The 15,364-nt window shown below is 41.6% G+C and overlaps 1 protein-coding gene across 3 annotated transcripts in view; it reads left to right on the forward strand.

The window, feature by feature from the left end:
• The window catches only part of MYO16 (myosin XVI), a 615,221-nt gene that overhangs the window by 267,512 nt on the left and 332,345 nt on the right, over positions 1–15,364 (forward strand). For all 3 annotated transcript variants that reach the window (XM_023253136.2, XM_045055816.1, XM_045055813.1), the window contains exons 8-9: positions 2,326–2,401; positions 6,109–6,262. In XM_023253136.2, coding sequence (XP_023108904.2) covers positions 2,326–2,401; positions 6,109–6,262 — 230 coding nt within the window. The remainder of the gene's footprint in view (positions 1–2,325; positions 2,402–6,108; positions 6,263–15,364) is intronic.

The following is a 15,364-nucleotide window of genomic DNA, read 5'->3' on the forward strand; positions in this document are numbered from 1 at the left end:
GAGACGTGTGTCAGGCTGCTGAATTGTAAGATAATTTCTTTTTGTTTAAAGCACTACATTTGTGATATTTTTAACAGCCATAGAAAATTAATACAGTGTCTATTTAAAGCTATTCCCATCAAAATCCTAAACCCTTTCTTCTAGAAATTGAAAAGTTCATTCTAAAATTTATATGGCGACACAAAGTACCCACATGGACAAACTTATCTTAAAAAGTAAGAAAATGACAGATTTTTTTTCAAGACTCACTGTAAGTCTTTCACTTATGTGATTTCAATACTGGCTATAAAGCTACACTAATCAAGGTAGTTAGGGAATGAGATAAGGGCAGACAAATAGATCAGTGAAACAGACCAGAGTCCAAAAGTGGGCAGGGACAGATGTATTCCATTAATTTTCTACAAAGGTAGCAAAGCACTTCAGTATGAGAGGAAAAAAAGGTTTTTTTGTTTGTTTTGTTTTTTGTTTTGTTTTGTTTTTTAAGAAATATGGCTGAAAAACAACACTTTTGTGCTGGACCAAAATAAATTTGAGCTTTTATGTGCCATTTGTGAAAACTCACTTGAGGTGGTCCATAAGTATAAACATTAAAATGATAGAGCCTTTAGAAGAAAATATAGCATGATATTGTCATGACCTTCGATTAGGCAAAGAGCTATTGAACATAAAGAGTGCGAACCTCTAGAGAGAAAAAGTAGAGATGTTGCACTTTAACAAAAGCAAAACAAAGTGAAAATAACCTTCAGTTCTTAAAAAAAAAACATTTTCAAGAATATGAATAGGTGAGCCATAGAATGGGAGGAAATATTTGGGATATGCGGATCTGACAAGTGTATCTAGAACGTACAAAGAACACAGATCACTAATAAAAAGACAAACACTCTAGTAATAAGTGGGTGAAAAAGTCTTGAATAGACACTCCACAAAAGAAAATCTAAGATTGGCTACTAAACGCATGAAAAGGTGTTCAGTGTCCTTCGCTGTCATGGAAATCAGTAAAACTAGACCAAAATAGGACTTCATTCCCAGTATGATAGCTAAGCTTAAAAAAAATGACAAAAACAAGTGTTGGAGAGCATGTGAATCTAGCAATATGTAGATGTACAATTACAAAATTATTACATAGAATATGGGGCAACAGGAACTCTTGTTGGGGATGGGAGTGTAAATTTGAGCTCTCGGCAAAAAAAAAATAAATAAAAAAATAAAAAAAATAATCGGAGCTCTCTGACTACTTTGATGATGTCCAGACCTTTGCCTTGCAATTTCTGTCCCCTAAAGTGCTGTATCCAGAAGAGATCCTTGCACGTGTGTCCCAAGAGAAATAAATGAGAGTATCTGTAGCAACATTATTTGTGAAAGTAAGTGACCGCAAATGACTTGAATGTCCACTGAGGAGGGCAGACCAGTCGTGATAACATTTGTACAGTGCAGTTACATGCAGCCAAGAAAATGGAAAAATCTTGTTCACATCCACTGCCTCTGGTGATTCTCCAAAACGCAGTGTTAAGTCACGAGAGCAGGGCATCTATGAATATAGACACTAGGATTTCACTTCTATAAATGTCACAAACAGATACAACCGGGCAGTATGTAGTTTGGACATACTTCTGTACGTAGGGGTTAAACCTGTAAGGAAAACATAGCAATAGCCCAAAATTCACAACAGTGGTCAACTCCAGGAAATAGGGATAATTTGGGGAAGAAACACAGAAAGATACCATGAATGACCCATTTTAAAAAGTTGGACCCACTGGAAATTATTTCATTTCCCCTCTGTCAGTGATACATGTACATTATATGTATTCCTTGAATTTCTATTTTATAATAAGATTTAAAACATAGATTAATCTCTCATCAAGTTGTTTCCTTCTTAAAGCCTGGGAGTACGTTTCCCTATCTTCCCACGTGACTTTAGTTCATATTACCTGTGGGGCTGCCGTGATTAGGCCATACTGGTGAGACTTTAATTTAGAGTTGCTAAATTAAAAGAAAGACTTAAAACGTGCGAGAATATGCGATTCCTCCCAAAAGATGCCCTAAAATAAACCTGAAGGGCGTTAAGTGAGCCTTTTCAAAGCCTCAGCGATTTACACCTCATTTGGTAGGTAATTTTTTGTTGGAGTGTCTGTCACTTTTTTTATATAAGAAACGGAAAAAAACTGGCAGTGGAGGGGGTAAGAAACGTTTAGCGTAGGATATATTTATACGTTCTCACACCACCAGACTCTAAGTGCCCTGGAGGCCAGGACTGCGTAGCACCTACTCACGAATCCTCAGTATCCACTACACTGTTTCTTATTTCCGTGATCTTTAATGTTTCAGACAAACCTGGTGAAACTTCTTCTGATGCATCAGGCGAATCCAAACCTTCTGAACTGCAATGAAGAGAAGGCCTCAGGTAGGTGATCAGCATCCTGGGACCACCCGCAGTTACCGTCTCCTTCCTTTCCTACCAGAGTTGTTCATCCACCATCGCCAGAGTCAGCCTCTCCTGGCAAGTTCTGTGCACACGCTCGGTCCAAGCACTGTTCACAAACTCCTGTGCCCCGCCCCCCCCCGCACCTTTACAAGAAGACATTCCAGAGGGGCTCCGTGTATAGGGTGCCCTTGGACTTGGGTGCAATCTGCTTTTGAGCTTTAATTTCCTAGGCAGTGATTCCTTCAATGTCAATTACTTTAAAATATTTTGCTGTTATTTAACTAGTTTCTTATCGTTTCAAATATACACTTGTTCACTAGAGTAATATTTTAAAAATTCTTATTTATTTATTTTGAGAGAGAGAGAGAGAGACAGCAGGGGAGAGGCATTGAGAGAGGGAGACAGAAAATCCTAAGCAGGCTCCCTGTGGTCAGTGCAGAGTCTGACGTGGGGCTCGAACTCACGAACTGTGGTATCATGACCTGAGCCAAGATCAAAAGTCCCGGACGCTTAACCGACTGTGCCACCCAGGTGTCCCCTTGCTAGAGTAATTTAAAACAATAATAATGTTTTCTTCTGCACAGATAGATATACTGTAGAAATCAAGACGGACTTTCTCAAGCTAATTTAAAACTTTGAAAATCTTAATGTTACTATTTTTAATAAGTATCTTTTTGAATATTTCTAGAGTTCTTTTTACCACTGTTATTGCATATGTACATACACTAATTTAAAAAATAGATGCTTATTCATTTTCTAGCTTTTAAAATTTGACAAATATACTAATCAGTTATTTGTTTGTTAAAAATAAAAATCTAGGGGGCACCTGGGTGGCTCAGTCGGTTAGGCAGCTGACTTCGGCTCAGGTCACGATCTCGTGGTCCGTGAGTTCAAGCCCCGTGTCGGGGCTCTGTGCTGACTGCTCAGAGCCTGGAGCCCGTTTCAGATTCTGTGTCTCCCTCTCTCTCTGACCCTCTCCCGTTCATGCTGTGTCTCTCTCTGTCTCAAAAATAAATAAACGTTTAAAAAATAATTTAAAAAATAAAATAAAATAAAAAATAAAAATAAAAATCTAGGAAAAGTATAGCATAAGTAATAAAATGATATAAAATTTTGAAGGTAGTAATTGATCTAAATAACTTAATTCAGTTTCTTCTTATTGCTATACTTTAATAATCTAAAAGCACTTTATGCCTGAGATTTGTCAGTGGATATACTTACAGGTGTATGATTACATGACTAACCACCAGCTTATGACAAAATGAGAGTTTTTCTCTATTTCTTATTTTTTTGGAGTTAATTGTTGTTTAAGTGTATCCATCTTTTTTTAATGTTTATTTTTTTTTTGAGAGATAGAGAGCATAAGCTGGAGAGTGACAGAGAGAAAAGGAGAGAGAGAATCCCAAGCAGGCTCCCCATCATTAGTGTGGAGCCCAAGGTGGGGCTCGATCCCAGGAACTGTGAGATCATGACCTGAACCAAAATCCAGAGTCAGATGGTTAACCAACTGAGCCACCCTGGCACCCCTAGTCCATCTTACCTGCTCAAATAAACTGAAGATTTAACGAACAAAACTCTAAGATTGCTTTATAGTTTCTAACTTTAGAATCAGGCTAATATTAATGATAGTGTAGTAATCTTACCATTAACTACAAAAGCATGTGGTTTGTTTTGTTTTGTTCTGTTTTGTTTTTTATTTTTTTATTTTTTTTTTAATTAAAAAAAATTTTTTTTAATGTTTATTTATTTTTGAGACAGAGAGAGACAGAGCGTGAACAGGGGAGGGTCAGAGAGAGAGGGAGACACAGAATCTGAAACAGGCTCCAGGCTCTGAGCAGTCAGCACAGAGCCCGACGCGGGGCTCGAACTCATGGACCACTAGATCATGACCTGAGGCAAAGTCGGACGCTTAACCGACTGAGCCACCCAGGCGCCCCTGTTTTGTTTTTTAAAAAGGGAGCACCTGGGTGGCTCAGTCGGTTAAGCATCTGACTTCGACTCAGGTCATTAGGATGCAGTTCATGAGTTCAAGCCCCACGTCGAGCTCTGTGCTGACAGCGTGGAGCCTGGAGCCTGCTTTGGATTCTATGTCTCCCTCTATCTCTGCCCCTCCTCCCTTGTGCTCGCTCTCTCTCTCTCTCTGTCAAAACTAAACATAAAAAAATTCAAAATGGTAAAGAGTAAATAGAAATTTATAGTTTTTTTTCCTATTCTTTAAAATATGTATTGTGAAATATGTCACATCCTCTGTTTACTGTAGTTCCAACAGATCACATTTTTCACGTTTATACTCCTGGCTTCTTTCCCAGAGAAGAGAATATATGATTGACCCTTGAGTATCTAGACTCCCATCTGTCACACTTCTACCTTTTAGGTCTAGCGTCAACTAGACCTAAATGTGCCCAAATAGACACCCAAGGCAACCCACAGCCCTAGAGCCCAGGGCATGACTAAATGTCTGGTCTGGCCTCAACTCTGGCCACCTCAGGATATGATGGCTGTCTTACACAGTTTTGCCCATGTGGGTCATGCTGAGTCTACCATCAATATAATCCATTTTCCATACTTTATTGGTTATGAGTGACACAGTGATGGGCTGATAAAAGACTCTCAGTAATCTTTGTTGATTGAATGAAAATACTTCTTTCTTGGGGCGCCTGGGTGGCTCAGTCAGTTGAACATCCAACTCTTGATTTCAGCTCAGGTCATGATCCCAGGAAGTTCAGTCATGAGGATTGAAAAAGAAGAGTTGCACCCATTAGATTCCTAATTGTTACGAATGCAAACTTTTCTTCAGGATTGACTGACTTCCGGTTTTGATTGTTAGTAAGTGCGAATTTGATTAAGGCACATCGATATGACCACCTAAAAATATTCAGATTTTACTGTCAACCTGTAACTTATAATATAATTATATTTCAGATTGAAAAACACAGATCACAGAGAAAGGCTAGACTTACTGTTCTCATAACACGACTATTGTCCATCTACCCATTTAGTAGGATGTTTGTAGAATGCCTATGACAAGTTTTATACTAACCCAGTCTTCGGGAAGTATAACTATTTTCATCTTTTTCATTCATCAAGCTGAAGGAAGAGTTGCAGAGAATAAAATGACATTAAGTTCCTTCAAGCTTAGCTTCTCCGTGATTTTACATCTTACGCATCACCACTTGGTGACTATTGTTTTTATATTTTTCATTTCATTTTTAATTAAATATGTCACTGATATAAAACAAGATAGCCTTTTAAAATGGCATGGGGCGCCTGGGTGGCTCAGTCGGTTAAGTGTCCAACTCTTAGTTTCAGCTCAGGTCATGATCTCACAGTTTTGTGAGTTCAAGCCCCATGTTGGGCTCTGCTCTGACAGTGCAGAGCCTGCTTGGACTTTTCTCTCTCTCTCTCTCTCTCTCTCTCTCTCTCTCTCTCTCTCTCCCCCCCTCCCCTGCTCATGCTGTCTCTGTCTCTCTCAAAATAAATAAACAAACTTTAAAGTTTTAAAAATAAATAAATAAATAAAATGGCAATACTGCAATTTTATTCCTACCATAAACTTTTAATGTTTTTCATTTTGCTCTATGTGTTGATAAATTTTAGCATTTTAAGCACATCGGAATTATTCCAAGTGAATCGTTTTCTGTGATCTCGCCTCCTACTTCTTCTGTGTCTTGTATTGTCTTTTGTAGATATTGCTGCCTCTGAGTTTATTGAGGAAATGCTGCTGAAAGCTGAAATCGCCTGGGAAGAAAGGGTTAAAGAACGTTTATCTGTCCCTGCCTTGGCCTCTGAGGAGCCATATGAGGAGATTCTCCACGACCTTCCAGCACTTTCCAACAAGCTGTAAGTGCCTTTAGTGTAGAATGCTGATGTCCTAGCCCTTGCTCGCTGAAGATTGATTATTTTGTTTGCCGTCCCTGTGAACCACCATTTTACAGTCCATTGCAAGATGGACTTTTAATGAAAAGAATTAGAAAATTGAAGCTATCTGTCAACATACTTACCACAAAATACTGTTGACAGTCGTGAGTTTAGCATAATTTTTGGAAAACTGGCTGATTCTCTTAAACATTATTATTTTAGTTAGTGTTTCAATTTGTCACCATGGGACCAAAGGTCAGATTTTAAACACACTCCACATTTTTAGCTGAACTGATTTGTAAGATTTCCTGTGACTGTTAAAATGACTGAATTCCTAAAGTAGGAAATAGAGATGTTCACTTTTTCTCTCTAAAGTACAAAGCTTAATGATTTCTTGTTGTCTAAAATATCTCCTAAATACTGATACATACTATAGCAAGGATGGACCTCAAAAATGTTATGTGAAGTGAGTGAAGCCAGGCACAAAAAACTGCGTATTGTATAATCCCATTTAGATAAGACATCCAGAATTGGCTAATCCATAGAAGCAGAAAGTGTATTAGTGGATTACAGGAGTGGGGACGGGTAAAGGGGAATGACTCTTAATGGATATGGAGTTTCCTTTTGGGAGTGGAAAATGTTCTAGAAGCAGATGTGATGGTTACACAAATTTGTGAATAGGCTAAAAAAAAGTGCTGAATTGTACACTTTAAAAGTGTGGATTTTGTGCTATGTGAATCATATCTCAACAAAAGAAGAAACTACGTAAGGAAAAAATATTTCGCTTTGAAAAACAAAATCTGGTATTTACAAGCAGCGGGACCTTGGGAAAGTTCTTTCTATGAAATTGTTTCTTTTCTGGCAATAGCGAATCTGTCTCCTACTGGAATATTTGAGGGTGCCCTGAATAAATAACACAGTTTGGGTTCAGACAGACTGAAAAGTAATCCAGCTGTAATGATGGAGACCAAATTACACCTGATCACTGATAGGGGATGCTTTGGAGGGCATAACTGAAATCTTAAGCAGGCTCCACACTCAGTGTGGAGCATGACCTGGGGCTCGATCTCACACCCCGGGGATCATGACCTGAGCCGAAATCAAGAGTCAGGTGCTCAACTGACTGAGCCACCTGTGCGCCCCTAAATGGATCCCATTATTGGGCAGCTTTACCGACCACGTCCAAGGCACCTGTGAACTAGATCAGGTCTCCCAAATGAGGAGCTTCCAGACAAAGCTCATAACAGGATGGGACAAGCAGGCTCGCTCTACGAATAAAGAGAAGGGAGCTAAGGAGATGCTCTTCCCAGATTCATCCATCAGAGATGATGGATGCCCAGACTTAGCATGACTTGATCTCCTTTCCCGGGGAATAGAGGAGATGCTTCCAATTGCCTTCTCACAAGGGGGGGGGGGGTGTGCTGAATAAGAAAGCTCAGAGGGAAACACGCATTTCAGCACAGATGCCATCACAGCCATTCAATAATACTTTTAATTTCAAGTTACCCTTGATAATTCAAGAGGCTACAGTTGTGTGCAGATGCATACGTTTACTTAATTCTCCACTTAATGCTGGCACGTATTCATCATTGGATTGGACTTTTTAACTGTGTTAGAAAAGAGCTTGTTTTTATATCAGACACTCTGCTGAGAATTTCATGGATTCTCTTCTTCCATCTTCAAAGCGCGATTAAGCGTCTCTTATTTTCCCAAGATCACAGAGCTGGGATAGGACACATCAGGATTTACAGCCCAGCACTCCTACCCTAGATCTTCTGCACCCTGTTTTCACAGGTGGAAGAAAAATACCATGACATGGATGTGGGAGAAAAAAGAACAAAAAAAAAAACCCATAGAACTAGAAGTTAGAGTCCAGTTAGGAACGGTTAAGAAGATAAATATCAAGTGACCCCAAATGAACAGGTGGAATAGTTTGACATCATGTTTATGCGATTATACTATTGATAGCCCTGGAATGAGAGGAGTAATACAAACATTTGCTATGGAAGAATTTTTCTTTTCATATGGTGAGAGTAAAATCAATACCCAACAGATTCTGTTTTACTATTAGAATTATGTATGGGCTTTCCAGTTAAAGAGTTGTTAAACTGTAAGCAGATCCCAAGTTTGCGTTAAAACCAAATTCTTTCATAATAAGTTATTTGGGGTAAATATCAACTTATCCATGCATCTATAGCTTTGTTTATGTCTTCTCCCTTTAAAAAAATAAAAGAAACTGATGACAGCCAATTTGCCCCCAAAGATACTTCTATATATTTTTTTATATTGTTGATTCAGCAACATGTTTTGAACAGATTATTAAGCGGCCTATTTATTATACCCAATTCAATATAATTGTTTTGATTACATCGTTTCTTACTGACTTGGAGCTTGGAAACTTTGCAATAAGTTTATATTGAATTTCGACCTATGTTTTCATTGCAGTCCACTGTTCTTTTTGTTCAGAGAGAGAATTGAAAATTAAATCGAAGAACAAATCAATCATAGTTTTACTTTTTTTTTTAATCTGAAAAAAATCGCAAATAGACTTGACTAGTTTAAGGGTAATAATTACATTTTTAAATTGTCTTTTATAATTTATGATTGTGATACATGTTAGCTGTTTTTCATTGTCTTTGTAGTGTTATTAATAAATACGAAGCAGCAGCAAATAGATGAGATAGTATACCAACTAGGTACAGTTATATTTTAGTGCAGAAATTTTACTTCCTTTTTTTTCTTAATTTTTAAATGGTTACTTATTTTTGAGAGAGAAAGACAGAGCATGAGCGGGGAGAGGCAGAGAGGGAGGGAGACACAGAATCCGAAGAAGGCTCCAGGCTCTGAGCTGTCAGCACAGAGCCTGATGTGGGGCTCGAACTCACAGACCATGAGGTCATGACCTTAGCCGAAGTTGGACACTTAACTGACTGAGCCACCCAGGCACCCTGAAATTTTACTTTCCATAACTGCTCTTCTGAGCTGTGCTTTTGTATGAGCAGGACAAATATGGACACTCAAATTTCTTCCATAAATAAATTCACAAACATTGTAAAGGTCAAAACGTTTTCTTTTTTTTTTTTTTAATTTTTTTTTCAACGTTTATTTATTTTTGGGACAGAGAGAGACAGAGCATGAACGGGGGAGGGGCAGAGAGAGGGAGACACAGAATCAGAAACAGGCTCCAGGCTCTGAGCCATCAGCCCAGAGCCCGACGCAGGGCTCGAACTCACGGACCATGAGATCGCGACCTGGCTGAAGTCGGACGCCCAACCGACTGCGCCACCCAGGTGCCCCAGGTCAAAACTTTTTCTAAAGTGGTAAATGTGTGCATTGTTGAGGGAAAAAAAGCATTTGTTTCTTTGAGTGCATTTTATAGCACAATGGTGATTGATTGGGACAAGAAACTTACTGAAATGTGTAGGATATTTTTAACACACTGCTCTTGTAATAGAGAACATATATGAAAAGGATCAGAGCATTGGTGTGAGTAACAGAAAATATAAGTGTAATTCTTTTGCAGATCTCTTACGTGTCATTTACAAAGCAGCATTTGTTCACATACCAGTTGTTGGAGCGTCCATGGTTTAGCCCTGGTGTCCGGGAGGGTTTGATCTTGTGTCTCTCTCTCCTGCCTCAGTATTGCTGGGTTTTCTGCAAACGCTTTCTAGCTGTTCCCTCCATTAAAATAAACAAACGCCATTGTTCTGTGACAATCCAAGTTTCCCTCATTTAAACCAAGCGCACCCTCGAGTGGTTTGATAACCTGAATTTTAAATGTGAAGCCTGATCTTCAGGTATTTCCGGAAGTCCCTCAGCTTTAGGGAGGTGAAGAAGGAATTAGAACAAAATGAAAATCCAGGAAGAGGGGGAAAGAGCAAAGGGGGGGCCTCGTGGTCAGTTTTCCTCTGCTCCAGGCAAGAACAAGCATTGGAATGAATGAAGCTCACTGCTCCTTTCATTTCCTCATTTTGCCCCAGAAAAGATAGTGCTTGAAGCGTACAGTTAGAAAAAAAACTACAACAGCCTTCTTCTCTCCTCCGTGTGATCTGTTGTTTTTCTTCAGAAAGTCTCTTCACCCACCTTTTATCAGCAGCCCTCATTCTGAGAACTTACGACACATTACCTCCTCTGAGTTATCATGGCCCATCTTTTGGGTTTAAATCCCGCTTCCTATTCCTTTGCGTTCTACAGTTGACTGGCTCCTTTTACATTTTCCTAGGATACGTTTTGCTTAAAATTTTCAGAAAACGATTGAGTGTTTTAATCTGCTGCCTCAGCACGTAAGTCAAATTCCCTTTCCAAATGTCAGATCTTGTTGACCGTCCCGTGAGGATTTGTGTGCTCACCCACGGATAGGATAAGAACGACACTTCTGCTGTGGTTCACTGTTAGCTGGACCCCTAATGGTGGTGAAACATTTAATCAATAGGAAATTCCTATACTGTTGAATTGTTCCACATTCGACGTTTCTAAGATATCTCCTATTTAAGTGAACGTGATGAAGTGTATATTTGTTGCCTGACTTTCAAGTTCATGTCTCAAAATGAGCGTGTTAGATTGAACTCAGAAGCCTTCCCAGCTAAGATGTTCCTTATCTGTTTAACTTGCAGGCTTCCTCTCTGCCTGAAATTTGCAACCACTGTTATCATACTCGACTGCTATTCCCCCTCTGTTCTTTCTTGACTTCTGACTGGGTGCCTCCTCCCTGTGTTGTCTTTCCTGTCCTGAGATGGATCCCAGGGTCTCATGTCCAGTTATTGCCACTAATGGAACAGCCGTGGCCAGAATGCACCCTTTGGTGTTTGAACATGGAAGTGCTCTCCCGGGGTATTTAAAAACAATTTTAGTGCTTATTTATTTTTGAGAAAGAGAGAGGCAGACAGAGCGTGAGCAGGGGAGGGACAGAGAGAGAGGGAGACACAGATCTGAAGCAGCTCCAGGCTCCAAGCAGTCAGCACAGAGCCTGATGCTGGGCTCAGACTCACCAATCTCAAGATCATGACCTGAGCTGAAGTCAGACGCTCAACCGACTGAGCCACCCAGACGCCCCTCTCCTAGGGTCTTTAATCACTGAAAAGTTTGATACGTGCCAACATTTGCTTCTAATATGCTATTTCACGGGGTCCTTGAGTTGGAATTCGCAACAATTCTGCATAGTACCTAGTGGGCGGAGTGGTTCACCAACCAGTTGTGGGTTTTCACCAAGCAGTAACAACAGTGACAACAGCTGACAGTTCCTGTGCAGCCGCCGGACATCAGGACTTGTGCGGAGTGGTTTGTGTGGGTCACTGCATTTGATCCTCAGAAGAGCACAAGTACTGTCTCTCATTTGTTGTTGTTAAGTTTTATTTATTTGGTTTTATTGTTTTTAGAAGCTTATGTATTTTGAGAGAGAGAGAACAGGAGGGGCAGAGAGAAAGAGAGAGAATCCCAAGCAGGCTTTGCAGTCAGCACAGAGCCCAACATGGGGCTCGGTCTCACGGCCGTAGGATGATGTCCTGAGCCGAATCCAAGAGTCAGACACTTAATCGGCTGAGCCGCACAGGCGCCCCTTTTGTTGTTAATTTTTAAATTTGAGTACCGATGACACACAATGGCACATTAGTCTCGGGCGGACAGCGTAGTGATTCGGCATCACTGTGTGCTGTCCTCACCACAAGAGTAGCTCCCGTGCATCACCCTACAACACCATTGCAATATCACTGGTTGTCTTCCCTGTGCTGTCTTGTATTCCCGTGAGGTTTTTTTATCTTGATTGCTAAATGTCTTGACACACACAACACAAATGCTTCCTCCTGTATCCCCACGTTATAAATCCCAGTCTGACGCTCAGAACTTAAGGGAGGTGACCCGTGTCATACACAGGTACTCAGTCTTCTACTGGTTCAGGGAGGAGGTCATTTTTATTGGCAATGCTAAAACCTCTGATTTGGCTTGAAAGAGGAAATTGCTGATGTGAATTTGGCTGTTGTGGTCAGTCCGCTTTGGCTGTGGGCCACTGCCAGTTTAGCAGAAGTGTTTCGTGTGACCGCTTAAAAGATAGTCTTCGACTGGGGAGACCTTTCCCTTCCGCAGAAACCATAAGCGTGAAGGCCACTTGCGATACCTCGTGCTGCTGATCTGCTTTCAAGATAAAGCTACCGGTGAAATGGAACAACATGGGGCCATTACCTCTCTCTACCGTGGTATCTATCACACCCTTGGTCTTGCTTGGTCTGAGCGTCTACACTGACTCCCAGAGGTGGCCTGTGAGGCCCTGCGCTGTGTGGCCATTATGGACAGAGACCCCAGAGCCATACATCCTGGTTCCAGTGCTGGCTCGGCACCTGCTGGCTCTTGACTCAGGCAGTTTGGTCAAAGTCTTTGCCACCTTTCTCCTCAAGTGTAAAATGTGGGTGTTGTTTAGTTAAGACTTAGTCCAGGCCTTTCTCCCTGCTTCTTGGGAGGAGAGATGCTAGAAGCTTGAAATTCCCAAGTCATGGGACTGTCTCTGATGTCAAAGATCCCGGGGGTCACACTTGAATTTATGCCGCCAGGGCGCCTCAGGGCCGGGGGCTGGTCACACCAGAATATCCAGCGATGGGAGTAAGTGACTGAGCACTGAGTCAGCCTGGGCTCCAGGACGGGAGGAGGCCTGAACTCTGAGTCCGGTGATCGAGTCCATCAAGCTTACATAGCAAAACCTCAGGGAGGACCCGGTGGAGCTTGCTGACTGGGGAGCACCTCTATAGGCTTGGCGGGTGATATGCCCTGATTCCACAGGGAGGGCCCTCCGGACTGCACCCAGGGAGAGCGTGCGCACTGCGGGTCCTGACTTGTGCCCTCCGCAATAAAGCCGTAGTAGTAAATGTGGTGCATCCCCGAGCGCTGTGAGTTGTTCTAGTGAGTCATCAAATGCCAGGGAGTTGTACATTGGTAGGCGCTTGGTCGGAAGTGTGGGTGGGCATGGAGACCCCCAAACTCGTGGCCATGTCTGACGTAGGGGCAGCAGCCTTGCTGGAAACAGTGCCCTTCATTTGTGGGGTCTGTGCTGTGGACAGTCAGTGTCAGAACTGCACTGCAGGAGGCCACCCGGTGATGATGATGGCGGTGACAGATGTCTCTTGAACGTGCTCTTGATAACTCAGTGACAATCTTTCTGAAACACTTCGAGTGCAGCGTCTGGCTCACTGTGATTCAACATACATGCTTGAGAAACGATGAAAGGAAAACCAGATGTTTTTCCATCCGTCTGTGAATTGTCAGCATAATCATCTAAAGAAGAAAGGCCTTGTAGTTATAAGCGGAGACAATAGAATTCAGCTTGCCGTTTGGTGCTGTCGAACTGAATATGAACCATTTAGAGAAAGACTTGTTTTCTAAGAAGCTGGAAAGAAACATCCAATCTCGGAGAAGACCAGCTTTGGGCGGGTGCGTCCTCTGATTAGGTTGCTTCGGGGCTGGGTCTGCAGGGTTTCTGAGTCCTGTAGCACTTGGGATGGAGAAAAGATGTGACAGGGAGAAGTCTGGAAAGAGGCAGACCTGAGAAGGGCCAAGGACGAAGAAAGCACAAGGGGCTGGGGGTGCGCGGGCCCCAGGGTGCATCAGCCAAGTGGCCGTTGATGAGAAGAAATACCCTGTGGTGATTTTTCAAAGGGCAGAGTATGGGTTGTGCAATGTGTCTTTGACCTCAATAAAACCTGAGACCCATGACGGTCTTAGAGTAGATGTTACAGAAAGCCTTGAAGAGGCCACATTTTCTGAGAGAGGCCCACCATGCATTCATTCAAAAGCAGGCCAACTGTGGCCACACAAGATTTCTTCTACAGCCTTTCTTGCTCAGTGGACAATAAATACGATTTGCATATCAAAGCAGTTTCAATAATTATTGAGCCCGACTGGGAACAGGCTCAAGAAGATTGCCTTGAGTATCTCCCTGGGCTCATGGTTGTAGTCTTGTCATGCAGTGTATTAGAAAAATTATGTTGCAAATGAAGGACATAGCCTTCGACCCATGTCTCAACACCACACATGGGGCTTTCTTTGCAGAAATGTCTCCGAGTAATTCAGGATAAGCAATACTGAAAAGTGCATTTTTACTCTTGGACCCTTAGACACACCTGTGCTACAGCCATTAATGGCCTTGCCCCTGATGGGGGAACACCACATCTCTGGTTTCTCCTGTAAGGCGGTTGTTGTTGTTTACTCTCCCTGAATGACCTGAACATTTTCAAAATCAGCGCAGCTTCCCGTGACCATTTTGCAGTAAAATAAATTCACCTGAGATAAAGTCGGACCACACTCTCAGCCCTGGATTCTTCGGAGTCTTTGGAAGCTTTGCATCACACAGTCTTGACAAAGCTGTCAGTCAGTTCCACGTGAACTTACAGGTAGGAATGGCTTCCATGGTCTAGTGGGGGATGGAGAGAAATGTCACACAATCCAGGGACACGATGAGACACGGAGAATTACTTAATCTGATTTCCAAGTTTAAACCACTTACACTATCCCTCAAACGTGGTTGGATAACTAGTCAGTCTTCTAAAGTTGGTTGCAAACCACACTGTCGTGAGTCTCTGGTTTTTACTGAGGTCTAGAAGACATATTGCCTAACTCATGAAGGTAAAGGGATGGGGTCAGCATTTCCCTTTCTAGTCAGTTCTTTCTCCTACACCTGAAACTGCCCTAGAGATGGGGCTCACTACCTTTCAGAGCATTTATTCCATAAGCTACCACACACACACACCTCATTCTCTTCTCTTTTTATATTATACGCTGTGTGTATACACACTCACTCACTCGGAACACCCATGCTGGTGGCTTAAGTTTTACCACATTCTATCAAATGTACTTGCTAAAAATGACGGAGAAATGCAGATTATTAAGTGTTTCCTTGATTCAAGTGAACGATAGTCATGTTGTTTCGTATAAATATCATTCATTAAATACCTATTCAGAAACATAAACGCATGCTACACAGCATAACAGTATAACATGGCCTATCCAGAAATTCCCTTCATGTATTCCCAGAGGGGACGCATTCGACTCACTTTATTTTGGAGTCTGAAAATCTCTTTGCAGGTATCGGTTGAGAACTACAAA

The sequence above is a fragment of the Felis catus genome, chromosome A1 (assembly GCF_018350175.1).
Source record: "Felis catus isolate Fca126 chromosome A1, F.catus_Fca126_mat1.0, whole genome shotgun sequence".
Classification (NCBI taxonomy): Eukaryota; Metazoa; Chordata; class Mammalia; order Carnivora; family Felidae; genus Felis; species Felis catus.